General features: G+C 37.2%; 8 protein-coding genes across 8 annotated transcripts, besides 1 other annotated feature; 1 reads left to right on the forward strand and 7 right to left on the reverse strand.

Moving 5' to 3' along the window:
• Positions 1 to 350: 350 nt before the first annotated feature.
• On the reverse strand, positions 351 to 1,256 carry BEWA_005410 (40S ribosomal protein S14, putative). Its single transcript, XM_004830742.1, has 3 exons — positions 767 to 1,256; positions 554 to 731; positions 351 to 515 (listed from the first exon to the last, which is right to left on the reverse strand). The coding sequence occupies exons 1-3, from the start codon at positions 936 to 938 to the stop codon at positions 410 to 412; spliced, it is 456 nt and encodes a 151-aa protein (XP_004830799.1). The 5' UTR covers positions 939 to 1,256; the 3' UTR covers positions 351 to 409.
• Positions 1,177 to 1,198: a sequence feature (AT_rich).
• A 509-nt stretch (positions 1,257 to 1,765) lies between the features above and the next one.
• BEWA_005420 (tRNA-pseudouridine synthase I, putative) lies at positions 1,766 to 3,340 on the forward strand (the record flags this gene model as incomplete). The annotated part of the gene is made up of 6 exons (XM_004830743.1): positions 1,766 to 2,572; positions 2,611 to 2,746; positions 2,779 to 2,861; positions 2,897 to 3,003; positions 3,040 to 3,112; positions 3,149 to 3,340. The coding sequence occupies 6 exons, from the start codon at positions 1,766 to 1,768 to the stop codon at positions 3,338 to 3,340; spliced, it is 1,398 nt and encodes a 465-aa protein (XP_004830800.1).
• Positions 3,337 to 4,192, reverse strand: BEWA_005430 (hypothetical protein; the record flags this gene model as incomplete). Its single annotated transcript, XM_004830744.1, has 1 exon — positions 3,337 to 4,192. The coding sequence occupies exon 1, from the start codon at positions 4,150 to 4,152 to the stop codon at positions 3,337 to 3,339; it is 816 nt and encodes a 271-aa protein (XP_004830801.1). The 5' UTR covers positions 4,153 to 4,192.
• A 47-nt stretch (positions 4,193 to 4,239) lies between these two features.
• BEWA_005440 (hypothetical protein) lies at positions 4,240 to 7,017 on the reverse strand (the record flags this gene model as incomplete). Its single annotated transcript, XM_004830745.1, has 1 exon — positions 4,240 to 7,017. One exon carries the CDS (start codon positions 7,015 to 7,017, stop codon positions 4,240 to 4,242), a length of 2,778 nt encoding a protein of 925 aa, XP_004830802.1.
• A 605-nt stretch (positions 7,018 to 7,622) lies between these two features.
• Positions 7,623 to 9,274, reverse strand: BEWA_005450 (hypothetical protein; the record flags this gene model as incomplete). Its single annotated transcript, XM_004830746.1, has 12 exons — positions 9,014 to 9,274; positions 8,896 to 8,968; positions 8,752 to 8,858; positions 8,656 to 8,713; positions 8,472 to 8,618; positions 8,369 to 8,437; positions 8,240 to 8,331; positions 8,150 to 8,207; positions 8,063 to 8,115; positions 7,941 to 8,029; positions 7,733 to 7,902; positions 7,623 to 7,697 (listed from the first exon to the last, which is right to left on the reverse strand). The coding sequence occupies exons 1-12, from the start codon at positions 9,205 to 9,207 to the stop codon at positions 7,623 to 7,625; spliced, it is 1,185 nt and encodes a 394-aa protein (XP_004830803.1). The 5' UTR covers positions 9,208 to 9,274.
• A 48-nt stretch (positions 9,275 to 9,322) lies between these two features.
• Positions 9,323 to 9,856, reverse strand: BEWA_005460 (60S ribosomal protein L12, putative; the record flags this gene model as incomplete). Its single annotated transcript, XM_004830747.1, has 2 exons — positions 9,323 to 9,783; positions 9,820 to 9,856. 2 exons carry the CDS (start codon positions 9,854 to 9,856, stop codon positions 9,323 to 9,325), a joined length of 498 nt encoding a protein of 165 aa, XP_004830804.1.
• Positions 9,857 to 10,356: 500 nt separating this feature from the next.
• BEWA_005470 (hypothetical protein) lies at positions 10,357 to 11,799 on the reverse strand (the record flags this gene model as incomplete). The annotated part of the gene is made up of 6 exons (XM_004830748.1): positions 11,273 to 11,799; positions 11,045 to 11,194; positions 10,914 to 11,003; positions 10,781 to 10,879; positions 10,626 to 10,748; positions 10,357 to 10,593 (listed from the first exon to the last, which is right to left on the reverse strand). Exons 1-6 carry the CDS (start codon positions 11,600 to 11,602, stop codon positions 10,357 to 10,359), a joined length of 1,029 nt encoding a protein of 342 aa, XP_004830805.1. The 5' UTR covers positions 11,603 to 11,799.
• Positions 11,800 to 11,951: 152 nt separating this feature from the next.
• BEWA_005480 (RNA polymerase III subunit RPC82 helix-turn-helix domain-containing protein) lies at positions 11,952 to 13,415 on the reverse strand (the record flags this gene model as incomplete). The annotated part of the gene is made up of 2 exons (XM_004830749.1): positions 11,952 to 12,084; positions 12,121 to 13,415. The coding sequence occupies 2 exons, from the start codon at positions 13,413 to 13,415 to the stop codon at positions 11,952 to 11,954; spliced, it is 1,428 nt and encodes a 475-aa protein (XP_004830806.1).
• Between the last annotated feature and the right edge of the window lie 183 nt (positions 13,416 to 13,598).

Consider the following 13,598-nt stretch of genomic DNA (forward strand, 5'->3'; position numbering starts at 1 on the left):
CTATACACAGATTTTAAATATACGATAGATTGTATTATAATAACTAAAACAAAGGAGTCAAAGATCGCTGGATCCTCAGAGGAGATGTTAGACAAACCTAAAGAAGCTTGTCTACAGTGCTATGCTGCGTACAAGTGCATAGCGACAATATGGAAACAACGGCGTCTTAAAGACCAATTATTCATCGTAAAAGTTCGTTCTTATTGTATTACCTAGTTTTTCATGCTTGAAACTGTCTCTTCTCATACATGAACAAAAGCGCAGACCGCACAAGATTCGTCACGCGCTCAGACAGAACCATGTTCAGATGACACATATAAATAAAACAGAAACGCTAGCTATTCACAAAGTAAAAATCACAGCTGTTAAGACCATGACAGAGATTGTAATGTGTGGTACATACACCTGCCTACAATCTTCTACCTCTCCTACCACACTTTCTTCTGGTAGAATCAGTTGGAATGGGAGTTACATCCTCAATTCTTCCAATTTTAAGACCAGAACGAGCCAAGGACCTAATGATGATTGTTATTTCAGGTCTATCTATACAAACCTCAAGGCAGATTGTGCTCCAGGTCCTGGAGTCTTTGACCTTGTTCCACCAGTAGCGCGAAGCTTAACATGAACTGCAGTAATACCCAACTCCTTCAATCTAGCAGCCACATCCTGTGCTGCCATCATAGCCGCATATGGGCTGGACTCATCACGATCAGCCTTGACCTTCATACCACCTATACATTTTGTATAAACGAGAAATATAACAAACCAGTGACTCTGACTAAAGTTTCCCTTCCAGATAGATCGGTGACGTGGATAAAGGTGTCGTTGAATGATGCGTATATATGTGCTACACCAAAGACATGATCACCCTTACTCTGTGGACCCAAAGCAGCAACTGGCTCAGCGGCTGGAGCAGAACCCTTCTTTGCAGAACTCATGCTACCCTATAATAATTAACATAAAACCGCCGTAACAGATGGTGTAGATGTGGACAATGTCGTGCACTAAATCCCGATGCAACAAAAATGAAGAAATTGTAGCAGGAAAGTATAAACGTAAAATAATCAAGACAAGGGATAAACACAGAAGCGGTGCGCAAAATGCCAAAGGACGGAACTTACTGATAGAAATGTATTCTTTAAATTTTCTTTAAACGTCAGCAGCTAGGCTGTGTAGTTTATTTAAAATTAATTAAATACGATAAATATCTGAATAATTTAAACTAAAACAAGTCCACTTTCTTTTAAATACTGTCCACCGTGATGTACCATACAACCACCCCCACCCGTTACCCATCGACTACAAAAGTCCTGGCACTCATCCTTGAGAGTATGAGATGACGTCACCTGACGGTCTTTATGATAGCCGATCGAATTATAAACACGTTTTATTATAAATCTAGTCCATGAGTGCTGCAACAACTGTCTTGGCAATCTGCGAATATGAATTATATCTCAGAACGCGAAATAGTCCACGTATGCTATTTACTACGAGTATATTAATATATGGTTATTGTGGCTCTGTGTGTCGGCGTTATATGGATCGAGTAATTTGTAAAAGCTATATATTCAAGCAGCTTCCGGTCTGCAGATGTACAGACATAGAAACAGGATACTTTTAGGATAAATAAGACATAAGAACTATAAGTTTGTAATGTTTCCACCAGACAACCTGTTGAGCAGATATCCAAGTCATGCCCTCCCTCGTCCTTCCAGACATTTTCAGGAACAAGTTTGATAATAAATCCCATGTTCGCTGGGATTAGATGTTTCCTGAGTTTATTTTGTGCCTTTTTGTAGTATACATCGCAAGCGTAACCAAGGGTGTAGGTGTTACAATCTCTGGAAGGACCGTGAGCCGTTTTAACAGAGCTATACAGAACAAACGCTCCAGATTCAAACATTTACAAGCTATATTTGGTACAAATACTCACTTTGGATTTTTATACCAGATATCGGCGAACCGTGGTACGATTTTAACAACTAGACCAAAATATAGCAAAAGTCTTCCAATGTCAAACGAGAATATAGTTTCAAATACCCTTCAACATGTAAAGGAGATACCAAAAACAAACTTGATTATGACGGTATCGTATGATGGGACGGACTATTCCGGGTTCGTAGGTCCAATGTTGTTTCTAAAGGATTATGGAATTGACACTAAAGATCACCCCGCAAATATTAGCAGTGTTAGCAATGAATTATTAAGAGCAATGACAACAGTACATGGTTATTTTGGGAAAAGGAAGAGAGTAAAGCGGAATAATTCCACAGAAATACAGGCGACAAATGTTGATGCTAAATCTAATGAAACGGATCAATCTTTAGAAAAAGAAACCCCAAAACATTGTAGTATAGAAGAATACAGTGCGGAAGAATTTGAGAGGCGTTTTTCGCTTATAACATCGAGCAGAACAGACAAGGGTGTTCATTCACTTGACACTACATGTCAATATTTATCCTTCGACAGAAATCTCCCATTCGAAGACTTGGACTACGTTCATGATATGCTGAATAACTTGTTACCAAAGGACATAAAAGTGACATCTGTGATAAAATCGCCAACAGACGAGGTTAGTCTATAGAATATTTTGTATAAAACCTTTTCAAGTTTCATGTGCGTCATCACAACCTTGGCAAGCTTTATACATATAAAGTCGACCTTTCTCCGTTACCATCGATATTTGAGCGAAAATACTATTGGCAAATAATGGCTGACAAACACTTCCGAAGCACACTCTTAAATAGTTTGTTACTTCCAACATGTTTATATTTCCAGAATATAAGAACCTAAAGGCACCTTTCTGTCTTAAAAAACTGCGTGAAACCGCAGATATTTTCGAAGGTACCCACAGTTTTCAGGTATAAACAGCTTCCTTGATAGATCATGTTCACAGGCTTTTAGAAGAACCAGCAGGGGAAACGAACGCAATAATATAATAGATCCGATTTGCACAATATATCGCATTGATGTTGATTCTAAAGATTGTGGTGATATCAAAAGGTTTTGTTGAATTATTCACCTTTACACATAATTTAGGCTAGAAATAAGTATTAGGGGCAACAGATTCTTATACAAAATGGTTAGGTGTATAACAAGCCACCTGATATTGGTATGTATCATCCATAGTACAAAACAGTATGCTTAGGCTGGATTTGGTGTATTAGATACAAAAGATATTAAAAATGCGTTAGATACTGGAATCGAAATTCCGAATATACCAAGTGCACCAGGTCATGGATTATACTTAAAAAATGTGTTCTTTGAGGAAGAAGTACAAAATAAAATAAATGAAGCCAAAGAAAGGTATATTAAAAGGTTGAATAAAATTCTCAACTAATCTCCTAGTGCTTTATCCAATATCCATGATGTGTATGTCTTTGATAAACTCTGTCTGTTTGATTGATTCATTATTTTGCTCAAGAAGTCGGTCTTCAAATCTTTTCCTGACGACTTCATATAATCGGAATCCGACGAAGATGAATCCGAATCGTCACGTGGTTTTACGAGTGGTAGGTGGTCTTTGACGCTATTTATCAAAGTTTCCAGCGAGTTTGCGAGCCTATATTCCACCTTTTCGTTTGTAAGTTCAAAGCTCGCTACTTGGAACGCACAAGAAGCATGCTTTTGTAGAATACATTTTCCAGCAAAATAGAGAAGTATTGATGATGGAGGAATACTTTTGGAACTTTCTGGTCTCAAAACGTTATATACTGATCCTATTGTGAATTTAATCGATGGATAACGTTTTGCCAATATATACCAGGCTTCTTTCAAGAGGCCAGCCTCTTTTTGGTCATCGAGAAGTAAGACAGGTATATAATGACCGGCCTTTGAAATGATTTCTGAATAAGAGGGGTCATCTTGCTGATCTTCATTCAAGTTGATCTTTGATGCATTTGTTATTTGCTCTACAAAGCTGTCTGCATCTACATCTACGGGCGTTCCGAACGTAAATGGTCTATTAGATGACAGTTTTTTTTTCCATTCCTTTAGTCTAGCTTCACGCAAGAGTTCTTGTTCTGTAATTTCCACAAAACGGGCATTAATCTCTTCATTTGTCTCTTCCTTCTCTAATTTTGGCAAATTTCCATACTTTCTCTGTATATCATCCCATTCAGTGGTTATATTTGTCGGATGTGTAGTTGACATTGTAAATATGAACCAAAAGGGTGTGCATAAACATGTACTTGTATCATGTGTAAACTTAGATGTGGGACGTGGAAATAATAAACCACGCTATTCGTCTATATATGTTTCTACAAAATCTCCAACTTGAAAATCATTAAAATCAACAAAAGTGATACCGCAGGATTCGGACTCCAATACTTCAGATGCGCTTTCTGTTGTATGTCTCAAAGAAGATATTTTACCATAGTAAAGTGGCATGTCGCCTCTCACTATGCGAACTGAAAATTCTGGTCTAATTGTACCAAATTTAACAACACAACCTGCGGCTTTCCTATTCTTTGATGCACCGAAAAGTTTTAGAATCTCAGCTCTTCCAACACATTCCCCTAGTTTCTTTTCTCCTAGTAGCACATCTAATGCTGCAGTAGCCATATCTAATACATTTTGAACTGAATCCCCCTTGATAACTTTTATGTCCAACTTTTTAACTTTCGCAGTAACTGTAGTATTAATATCAGCGTCCAGTGCAACAGCCAATCCCTTTTGGCCATTAAAATGTTGGATATCATCTAAATTGATATTACCGATATCTGCGTGTATAACCTTGTACTGTGCGATGTTCTTCACTCCAACGGATTGTATCTTCTCTAAAGCAGCTTTCACAGGTTCAATAAGCCCTTTAGCAGAACATTTGAGTACCGCCGGAATATAAGTAATAAAATCAGATTTAACCTCATTAAAATCTAATTCTTGTAATGCAGCTTCTATTTGGGATGAAACTTTTCTTTGAATCATAGACTCCACCAAAGTATCTTTATTGTGTTCAGATAAAGTTGTCGCATAGTCTTCATTAGCATATATAGTAAACTTATCCCCAGGATTTGGTACCGAGTTCTTTTCGAAACCATATACATAAAGCACATCAGAGGAATTACCCACATCTACAACCTTTCCCTGATAATTTTTGATGATTCGAATCTTCGAAGATGTAGAAGATGAGCTAATAAAATTCCCTTTTTTTGCTGAACCATTCTTTAGTATCAAATATGAGTAGAAACCAAGCCCCTTGGATTTACCGCATTCCAAAATATATCCATCTCCTAAGACACCTTCCACTATTTTTGACTCAATTTTGCGGGGATGGGCAGCAGCCTGAAGCATTATTCCATCCAGTATATTTCGTATTGATGATTCTCGATCTTTAAGAAATGATACTAGAATCAGTTGCGTACTGCCGCCTAAATCCTCAATCACAACATCCATGTCAGCAAGTTGTGTTGCAATGTTTTCAATAGCTGTGCCAGAGGCCAGATCAGATTTTGTGACCACTATTATAAAAGGTAAACTATGTTCCCTGCACAAATTAATACATTCTATAGTTTTGTCCGTCAAACCTTCATCAGCTGATACCAGAACTAATGCCATATCTGCAGATACTATACCACTGGTTCTCATAGAACTGAAAAGTTCAAGTCCAGGAGTGTCTATAAGAGTTGCAAGGAAATTCCCGTGCATTGGATAAGCTTTTATGTTCTGTGTGGCATTAGTTTTATCAGTCTTTATGTTACACAGTGCATTAAATAATGTTGTTTTCCCATGACTAGCATGTCCCAATAATGCTATGACAGGGGGTCGATCTTCCGACTTAAAAGTACCGCTGTTCTTCAGGACTCCCAACTCTTGGTCCAATATTTCCCTGTTGATTTCATATTCATCCTTTCCAAATACAAAATTATAGACAAGCTTTGCTGTTACGGGTTGTATGTTCTGTGATGACGTTATCGGAGTATTCGTCTTCAAAAAAAGAAACCTCATTATTTGCTTTAAATTACCGCCAATCCGATTTGAGAACTCAGAAATTGTACATTTTTCGCTATTTGATGGAATGATTGCTTTAACAACTGGCTTAATCGAAGATACAGGCTGATCCTCCTTCGGTTTAACCGCAGTTTGTATCTTTATAACTTCTTTTTTCGGGGGTATTATGTTTGTATCTTTCCATTTTGTTCTAAGATTTGAGCTTGTATTGGAAGAACTTGCCAATTTGACCAAATATCCTATCGCTCTTGGAAATTTGGGAAGTCTAGTTATTTCTAGCTCAACTGATTCTCCACGCTTAAAAGAACCAGATATTCTAGAAGTGCCTTCATTAAAACTGAATATATTTTCGATCGGTTCAACTAGTTGTGCGAAACCTGTATCATTGTTTAGCTGAAAGATTACCATATTGCGTTTTATAAATATCGGTGTGCCGAAAACTCTCTCACCCACTAGGTATTGGTTCTTTTGTTCATTTAAGCATAAAGTTAACTTAGGGAGCCCATTGCGATCAAACTCTAGGGGAAATAAGGGCATAAAACACGATAAATTGTTTACTCTGAAAATTGTGGTCAATTCATAGCTACAGTATGGAGCAGGTAAATCCACAGATGATATAGATGCTTCGACTCTTATACTCGTAAGTAAGACAACTCCAGATCGTGGATCAGAGAACCTGTGTATTATGCCCTCATATGATGTGTCAGGTTTTAGTTTAGCGGCTCCTGGCCAATCCTTTGCAGGATCCTGATCCAATAACCAGTGTACATTATTTAACTTGCTAAACCTAATCCATCTGTTTGATGAATCTTCAAAACTGTCCCTACCATAAATCCTACCTTTTTGTGATCCATATTCACTGAAAGTCTTTGGTTCCCTAGGTATCTCATTCATGGGAAATGTTTTAGGTGATATGAACCTATGCCCAAAATACATGTTGCTATTGTTAACCGGACCAGGCCACCTCCTTAATTCATCAAAACCCCTTATAGCCTGGGTATTTCTGAAGGAATTCCTTGCGGAGTTAAACTGGGCTAGACCGTAAGGGTTGTTATACCTGTAATCCATTGGCGAATTCCCGCTTCTATAAATAGGGTATTGTACATAATTTCCATATCTTTGGTATGGACCACGATTGTTCTCATGATTGTGGCCATTGTTAAGGTAATGTCGATCGTATTTTTGATAATCTTTATACGGTGTATCATAATAATGATTATATGAAGTTGGAATCCCACTTTCTGGGTATTGAAAATCGTCTAAATCGCTATATTTGATTGAATGTGTGTGTTTCTCTCTAATATTTACTACATTGGTGATGAAATGTAACGAGTTCAAGTACTTTGTGCAATTACTATGGGACAAAGGACGTGAACCAAAAACACAGTCTCTTGTGCGTGTATTTGAATTTATAGCAGCTGTACTTACTGCACATATGGCAGCGTATGTGCAAATTCTGAGAAGGCTCCATCTGATCACAGACATACGAACCCTGTGCATTTAAAGTCCAAAATTACACGTTACATTTTTTTATATATGGAGCTTATAAACGTGTGTAGCAAATATAAAACTTAAGAATAATGACTAACAATAAATTGTGGGCATATTTCACTCCTTCCACCCACTACCGGCTAGAACACCGGTGTTAGAGTCATTTTTTGAACTTTTCTATCCTAAATTGTATTATCTTTCAATATAATACCCCCTTTTTGCTTGAATTTCTCTAATCTAGTGAGAATCTCCGATATCTGAGTGAAATTGATAAGCTTCCACAAAATCTAACCTTTACACGGTCTTCCGGATCACACAGTAGCAATGTTGAATCGTCAAAATACGTACTTTTAACACTCATTGGTTTTGTTTCCATAACATCCTTACAAGATTCGATAATATTCTGTACTCTATCAGTATGGCTCTCCAATTTTGGGTTATTCACAACTGTGTAAATAATGCCTATTGCAAATTATATCAAGTTTGCATCCAGAACTAACTCTGCATGGTGTTAAAATTGTAGTAGTTGATGTCATTAAGCAAATAGAGCGTTTCGAGCGAAATAGTAAAATTCAAAACATCATTCCTCCTGAATATTCCTTTCTCGGGGTAAAACTTTTACCTTTCAATTTCTTGCAACATTGCTGTTATTAGTCCAGTTATAATTGTTTTAAACTAAGAATAAAGTATTAAGTATTTATCCAAATACATTTTTGAATTCGTCCTCATACAAACTGTTTGATAATTTACAAGATGATTGGACCATGCTATAGTATTATAACATCCTCATATTAAGTACCTCAATAGCTGTTCTGCATTAAAACGTATGGTAGAAGTTGAAATAGCATTAAAAACAATGCAAAGTCTGTCCACTAAATCCGAGGGAATATGCTATATTTCCATCTATAAACATGGTAATAATACTTACATAATACTTGTTCATAGATACTAGCCAACCAAGAAAATGTGTTAGTTCTTCAGGAAGACATTCTTGGTACTGAAAAGATGTGGGCTATGCCAAAAATCATTACCGTTTGTGAAAGTCTTAATGTGAGTTCCTTTGCAAATTCAGGATATAGCAATGGTTCAAAAGCTTTAGATTCCTTTTCATATGCGATAATATAATTTGAGTGCGATTTTAAAAACAGACAAACATCGGATGTTGTCATGTGCATTTTCTACTTGATGGATAAGTGGACATTTGGAAGAATATACCTGATCTATAATACAATCTACCAATTTGTTGTGTAGTTCAGAATCATAGTGGTGGTTTCTATTATGGTATGATTAAGATGAATACTCGGAACAAACGTTTCAAAGCCCTTGTACAGCAATAAAAGATCGTTTACAGTACATGACGTATAAAACGACTCGTATATGCGACCTCGTTTGCATTCGTGCAACAGAAATTTGGCAATCTGATTTAAATGTGTCTAATTAGTAGTTAAAACATACACATGGTACAAAATCGTCCATATGAATACCGGATTTTGAGTAAGCAAATAGTATTCGTACAACACCTAGAGTTCTATATCAAAATTGGAGATGGTATGACGGTTAATATTGAACACACCTTAATTCTGGAAGCAGTGACAACGCGTGAGACAAACAATGTGTAAATAGAGTAACAGTGGGTTCAGATGTTTTGTCTTTCCAACTAGAGATGTCTTCTATCGTCTCTATTAGGGATAAAGGCGTCATTTTTGGCACCAAGTGTATTCTTTGGCTCACCAGCGCAGAAGAGGGCTTCACAAAATACTTCAACATCCCATTGTAACATGCTTACACATGAAAATACGTGTATATATGTATCCTGTGTAAAAGATAATTGATTGAACTGCAGAAAGTAGTTAGCCACAAATGGGGAATCCCATGATCAAATTTACTCATTAGGGATCTCTATCTCACCATTATCGATCTTCTCCTGCAAAGATCTTGGCTTTTGACCATCTACGGAGCAACCTATAGCGTTACATGTGCCAAGAATCTCCTTAACAGTTCCCTTGAAGGTCTTGGCCATGGAAGATGGCCTCATTGTCCTGGCTACAGTCAGCAATTGATCCCATGTCAAATTTCCACTGTGCTTAATATTCTTTACCTTCTTCCTATCTCTCAAGGGTTCCTTAAGTTCCCTGATTAGTAAAGCGGTGGCACTTGGCTTTATTTCGATTTGAGCCTGTCTGTTCTGGATTGTCAACTTAACTGTGACTTTAATCCCCTTCCAGCTTGCTGTCTCCTTAGCGATATCATCACCGACCTTCTTTGGTGACATACCCAATGGACCTAGCTTTGGGGCCAGGACGGAAGAAGGGGCAACTTCACCACCCAATTGGCGCAAATAAACTGTAATATGTCAAATATCAGAATTGTTACACTTACCATAGACAATCTCATTGGGATCCGGTTTCTTCGCCATTTTAAACTATCTGGAGCTAATATCTAAACAGAAGAATATTTTATGTGAAATAAATATATGGAAGCATAAATATAGCACCACAAACTAAAGATGAACATAAATACGCCGATACTGGCAGTAAATGTGGGCAAGACATGGGAATCAAGTGTTGTGGTTATAACAGGGCATAAACAAACTTACATTAACAAATAAATCCTTAAAGTTTTTATATTTAAAATGTGATGTAAAGTGTAAACTAATAATGGACCAGTCTTAACCACCGTCGAGTGGATATACCATCACCCCCATCACACCCCTTAAGGTCTGGGAACGCATCAAATCGGATGAGTGAAAACGTGGATAAGCTGTTTGTGTCACTTTATACTACATGGGTTTTAGAGGCATAAACCTCCGATATACGTGGAAAAGTACACGAGCTAAAACATGTCTATAGATAGTGATGAGTTAAAATATTGTCTCGAAGGCTTTGAAGCTTCGCACATTAATTAAAACATCTTTTGTCAAAACTGGAAGTTACGTGCCCACATTGAAGGTGTATTTGGGGCACTAGTGTTTGGTCCTAGTTGCACATTTTGATTTTGACCAAATCCGATATCATTGAATAGTGAACTCGGGTTAAAACCTGGTTGCTGAGTCATTTGCATCATGGGAGCTAAGTTTGGGAATGACATAAAGTCATTGTTTGGGAATTCTGATGCATTCTTCTCTTTCAGATGTTCGTTTAGCGACGCTTCCATCTAAGCAACTGTTTATTTCATTTATTAGTTACCTTTCGCCTCCTTCGCCAAGAGTATATGCTGTTCGAGAAAATTAACGTGATCGCACTTGCAACAATGAGCGTGGCTCCTATCAGTGTGATCTTGTAACAATACGACAGATAGGGAAATGGAATCTATAGGGTGATTTACTGTATGATGCCCTTACCATTTGTTGCCTGCATGCGATTTTCCACATTTCGTGGGTGAACCTATCCCATACTACTGTACTAAGAAGTGTTATTACTCCAGATACGAGCCATGTCCCCTATGTAGTCTATTAAAATGTACTCTAAACATACCGCAATGATAGCAATACTTGTTCCGAAGAATACGTACCACGCTACCCCTAGCGTTGCCAACACACAGTTGAATGTTAGCGACATCATCAGCTGTATATATCATTAGAGAAATCTAATTTGTATGGACTAACCAAATTGTTGTATCCTAGTATGTTCTCATATGACCTAATCCTGGAGGAGATGGCTTCACGGCATGCTGGTGGACATTCATTAACAAATAAATTGTTAAAATTTCCCTTCTGATTTTGAGCTGAATTTTGTATAGCCAAGTATCCTTTTGTCTAAATAGGGTGTTATGCGTAATTCAAATGATTTTAATACAATCTCAGAAAGCTCCAACTCGGCAGAATTGAACTAACCTTTATGTGATTTACTCTTTCTGACCATGTTTGTTTAATTGCATTATTGTCATATACTACATGCAAGAGCCCATATCTGGTTTCTTGTACGATGTGTTGACGTCTACTTCCCTTGTGCATATAGTTGTAAGCTGAGAGATCATGTGTAATGCATACGTACGAGAACTTACTGACTGGGACAGCCTCTCTCCAGTCTGGCAAGTATATGCTTATAGACTGGCATATAACACCTAATAAAGCAAGGATACAACAAAACAACCAAACCGTCTTTGGTATGGTGTTTTGTTCGTATTGAGCTTCTGGAACGGAATTATTAGAAATTTTAACCATTATTTCCACTATTTAGTGTTTCTCATCTTAATTGTGACTATATTTGAACTTTTCACTCAAGCAATTAAATATATGTGCCAATCTTTGATCAAAGCAGAAGGATCAGCTCAGTCCCATTATCCTGTGAATCATACTAACATATTCGTACGTGAGTAACCTTGAATTTACACGATTATTTATGGCTTATCTGTGTATACATATCCTAGGTGACTAGGAAGACTTTTGTTGCAGCGCGCACTTGAGGGCACGCTCGGCACGGACTGTCGAAACCGTATCACTTCCATAGAAACATTAGAGTGTACACAACGTCCGTATCCGAAGGTTTTATGTATATATATGGGTACTACTTTCAAGATTTTGAAAAGGTCTGTAATTGCTGCATTATCACTATAAACTTTATAACGTAAATCAAATGAATCTCTATAACACCGCAGTTTGCTTCACCTGTGACGTCCAAAGAGTTGTCATCAACCATTAGGTGTCTGTATATTCCATGTTGCCAAGGTGTATAGACTTACCGCCTGAAATTAGAGTTTTTCTCGTGGACAAGCCTTTCCAATAAGTTAGATCCAAACTTGTATGAGTTTTTTATAATTTGTGAATGTGTTGAATCCACAGAAGAAGTAAAGTAAAACTGTTGTCTATCCGTTGGGTTTGCGATTTTATGGTTTGAATCTGGTTCTTGTAATTTGGCGAATCCCTTGATTGTCAACTGATACAATATAGCTCTGGCATTCTGTATGGATACCACTGCTCTCTTGCTTATTTCTTCTATATCCAAGCATGTAGTAGGGTTTTCTTGGAAAATAGTAATTAAGAGAGTCCATATTCTAGCAGCTTTTATACCGTATAGTTGTTTTATACATCCAAATAGGGCCCGTTCCTTTAACATATTCTTAGCTTTATACCAATCAAAGGAGTAAGATCTATCATCTATCGAATGTAGAACAAATTTGTCTGGATGTTTATTTAGCCCGGTCAGTATTGATAGCACTTTGTTCGGTTCAATAACGTTTGTTGTCTTTACTGATTTCATAACTTTGGACTCAATTTCCTTGTAAGAAAGACTTGTTTGAGTTCCTTTTTTCATTAAAACTTCCAAAACGTGATGCAACAATTCTGTGCCTCCTATACGTTTGAACATTAACAGTTTCAATTCCTCCTTCAACAAAGACTCTGAAATAAATTTTGTGTTTATTTTGTAGAGTTGTGAGTCTGACATGGTAAATCCCGCTCCACTGGAGAGAGTATACATATTATTGGCTAGATTGTCCAAGACTCCAGAGTTGGTATTGTATGTAGATTCGCCATTTTGAAATCCATTTTGACGCTGCTGGAAGGACTGACACACCACAATCAATCCTTTGTCCAAAAACTTGAATATAGACTCTTCGATTACATCTGCAGCTATATTACTCAGCGCTTTCTTTACTCTTCCCAGTGATACGATGCCAGCCTTTGCTATCTGGAGAAGTACTTCAGAGGAATCTGAATCCAAATCATCTTGGCTGATTAAAAAAACATATGGTATTAACAAAAGAGATAGTACATTGTTGCAAGATAGTGAATATAATACATGAGTCACATCAATATGTCCAATAGACGAAGATTCTAGGTCGTAATTCACGATTCCATGTTTTATCAAGATTAAGAGTGTATTTCTAACGACCTTAAAGCTATATGAAGAGGAACTTGCTAATTTGTGCAGCGTAATAGGCCCGCTCAACAACAGATGACCAGCGATCCTTGATACCGTCTCTCCGAAATAGTATTCCAAGATGCGCAGTACCAAGTCACGCTCAGAAGAGAGCATTATTAATCCAAATAAATCCTGGGAATCAGTATTTCCGAAATCCTACGTGCAACGACAAAATACAAACAAGGGCACCCAACTTCAGGCGCTATTCATATAACCATATAGTAAAATGTGTAATCTTAAAAATTAACAATATATAAACTGCTCACGACTAACGTTCTCTCTCAACTTGACAATTTT

Source organism: Theileria equi, chromosome 3 (assembly GCF_000342415.1).
Source record: "Theileria equi strain WA chromosome 3, complete sequence".
In the NCBI taxonomy this organism is placed as follows: domain Eukaryota; phylum Apicomplexa; class Aconoidasida; order Piroplasmida; family Theileriidae; genus Theileria; species Theileria equi.

Excerpts from the sequence above, each read along its gene's own strand:
- BEWA_005410 (XM_004830742.1), bottom strand. The coding sequence starts at position 938 with ATGAGTTCTGCAAAGAAGGGTTCTGCTCCAGCCGCTGAGCCAGTTGCT. Across the intron at positions 732-766 it reads AACTTTAGTCAGAGTCACTG|GTGGTATGAAGGTCAAGGCT; the intron begins GTTTGTTATATT and ends CAAAATGTATAG. Across the intron at positions 516-553 it reads GGAGCACAATCTGCCTTGAG|GTCCTTGGCTCGTTCTGGTC; the intron begins GTTTGTATAGAT and ends AATCATCATTAG.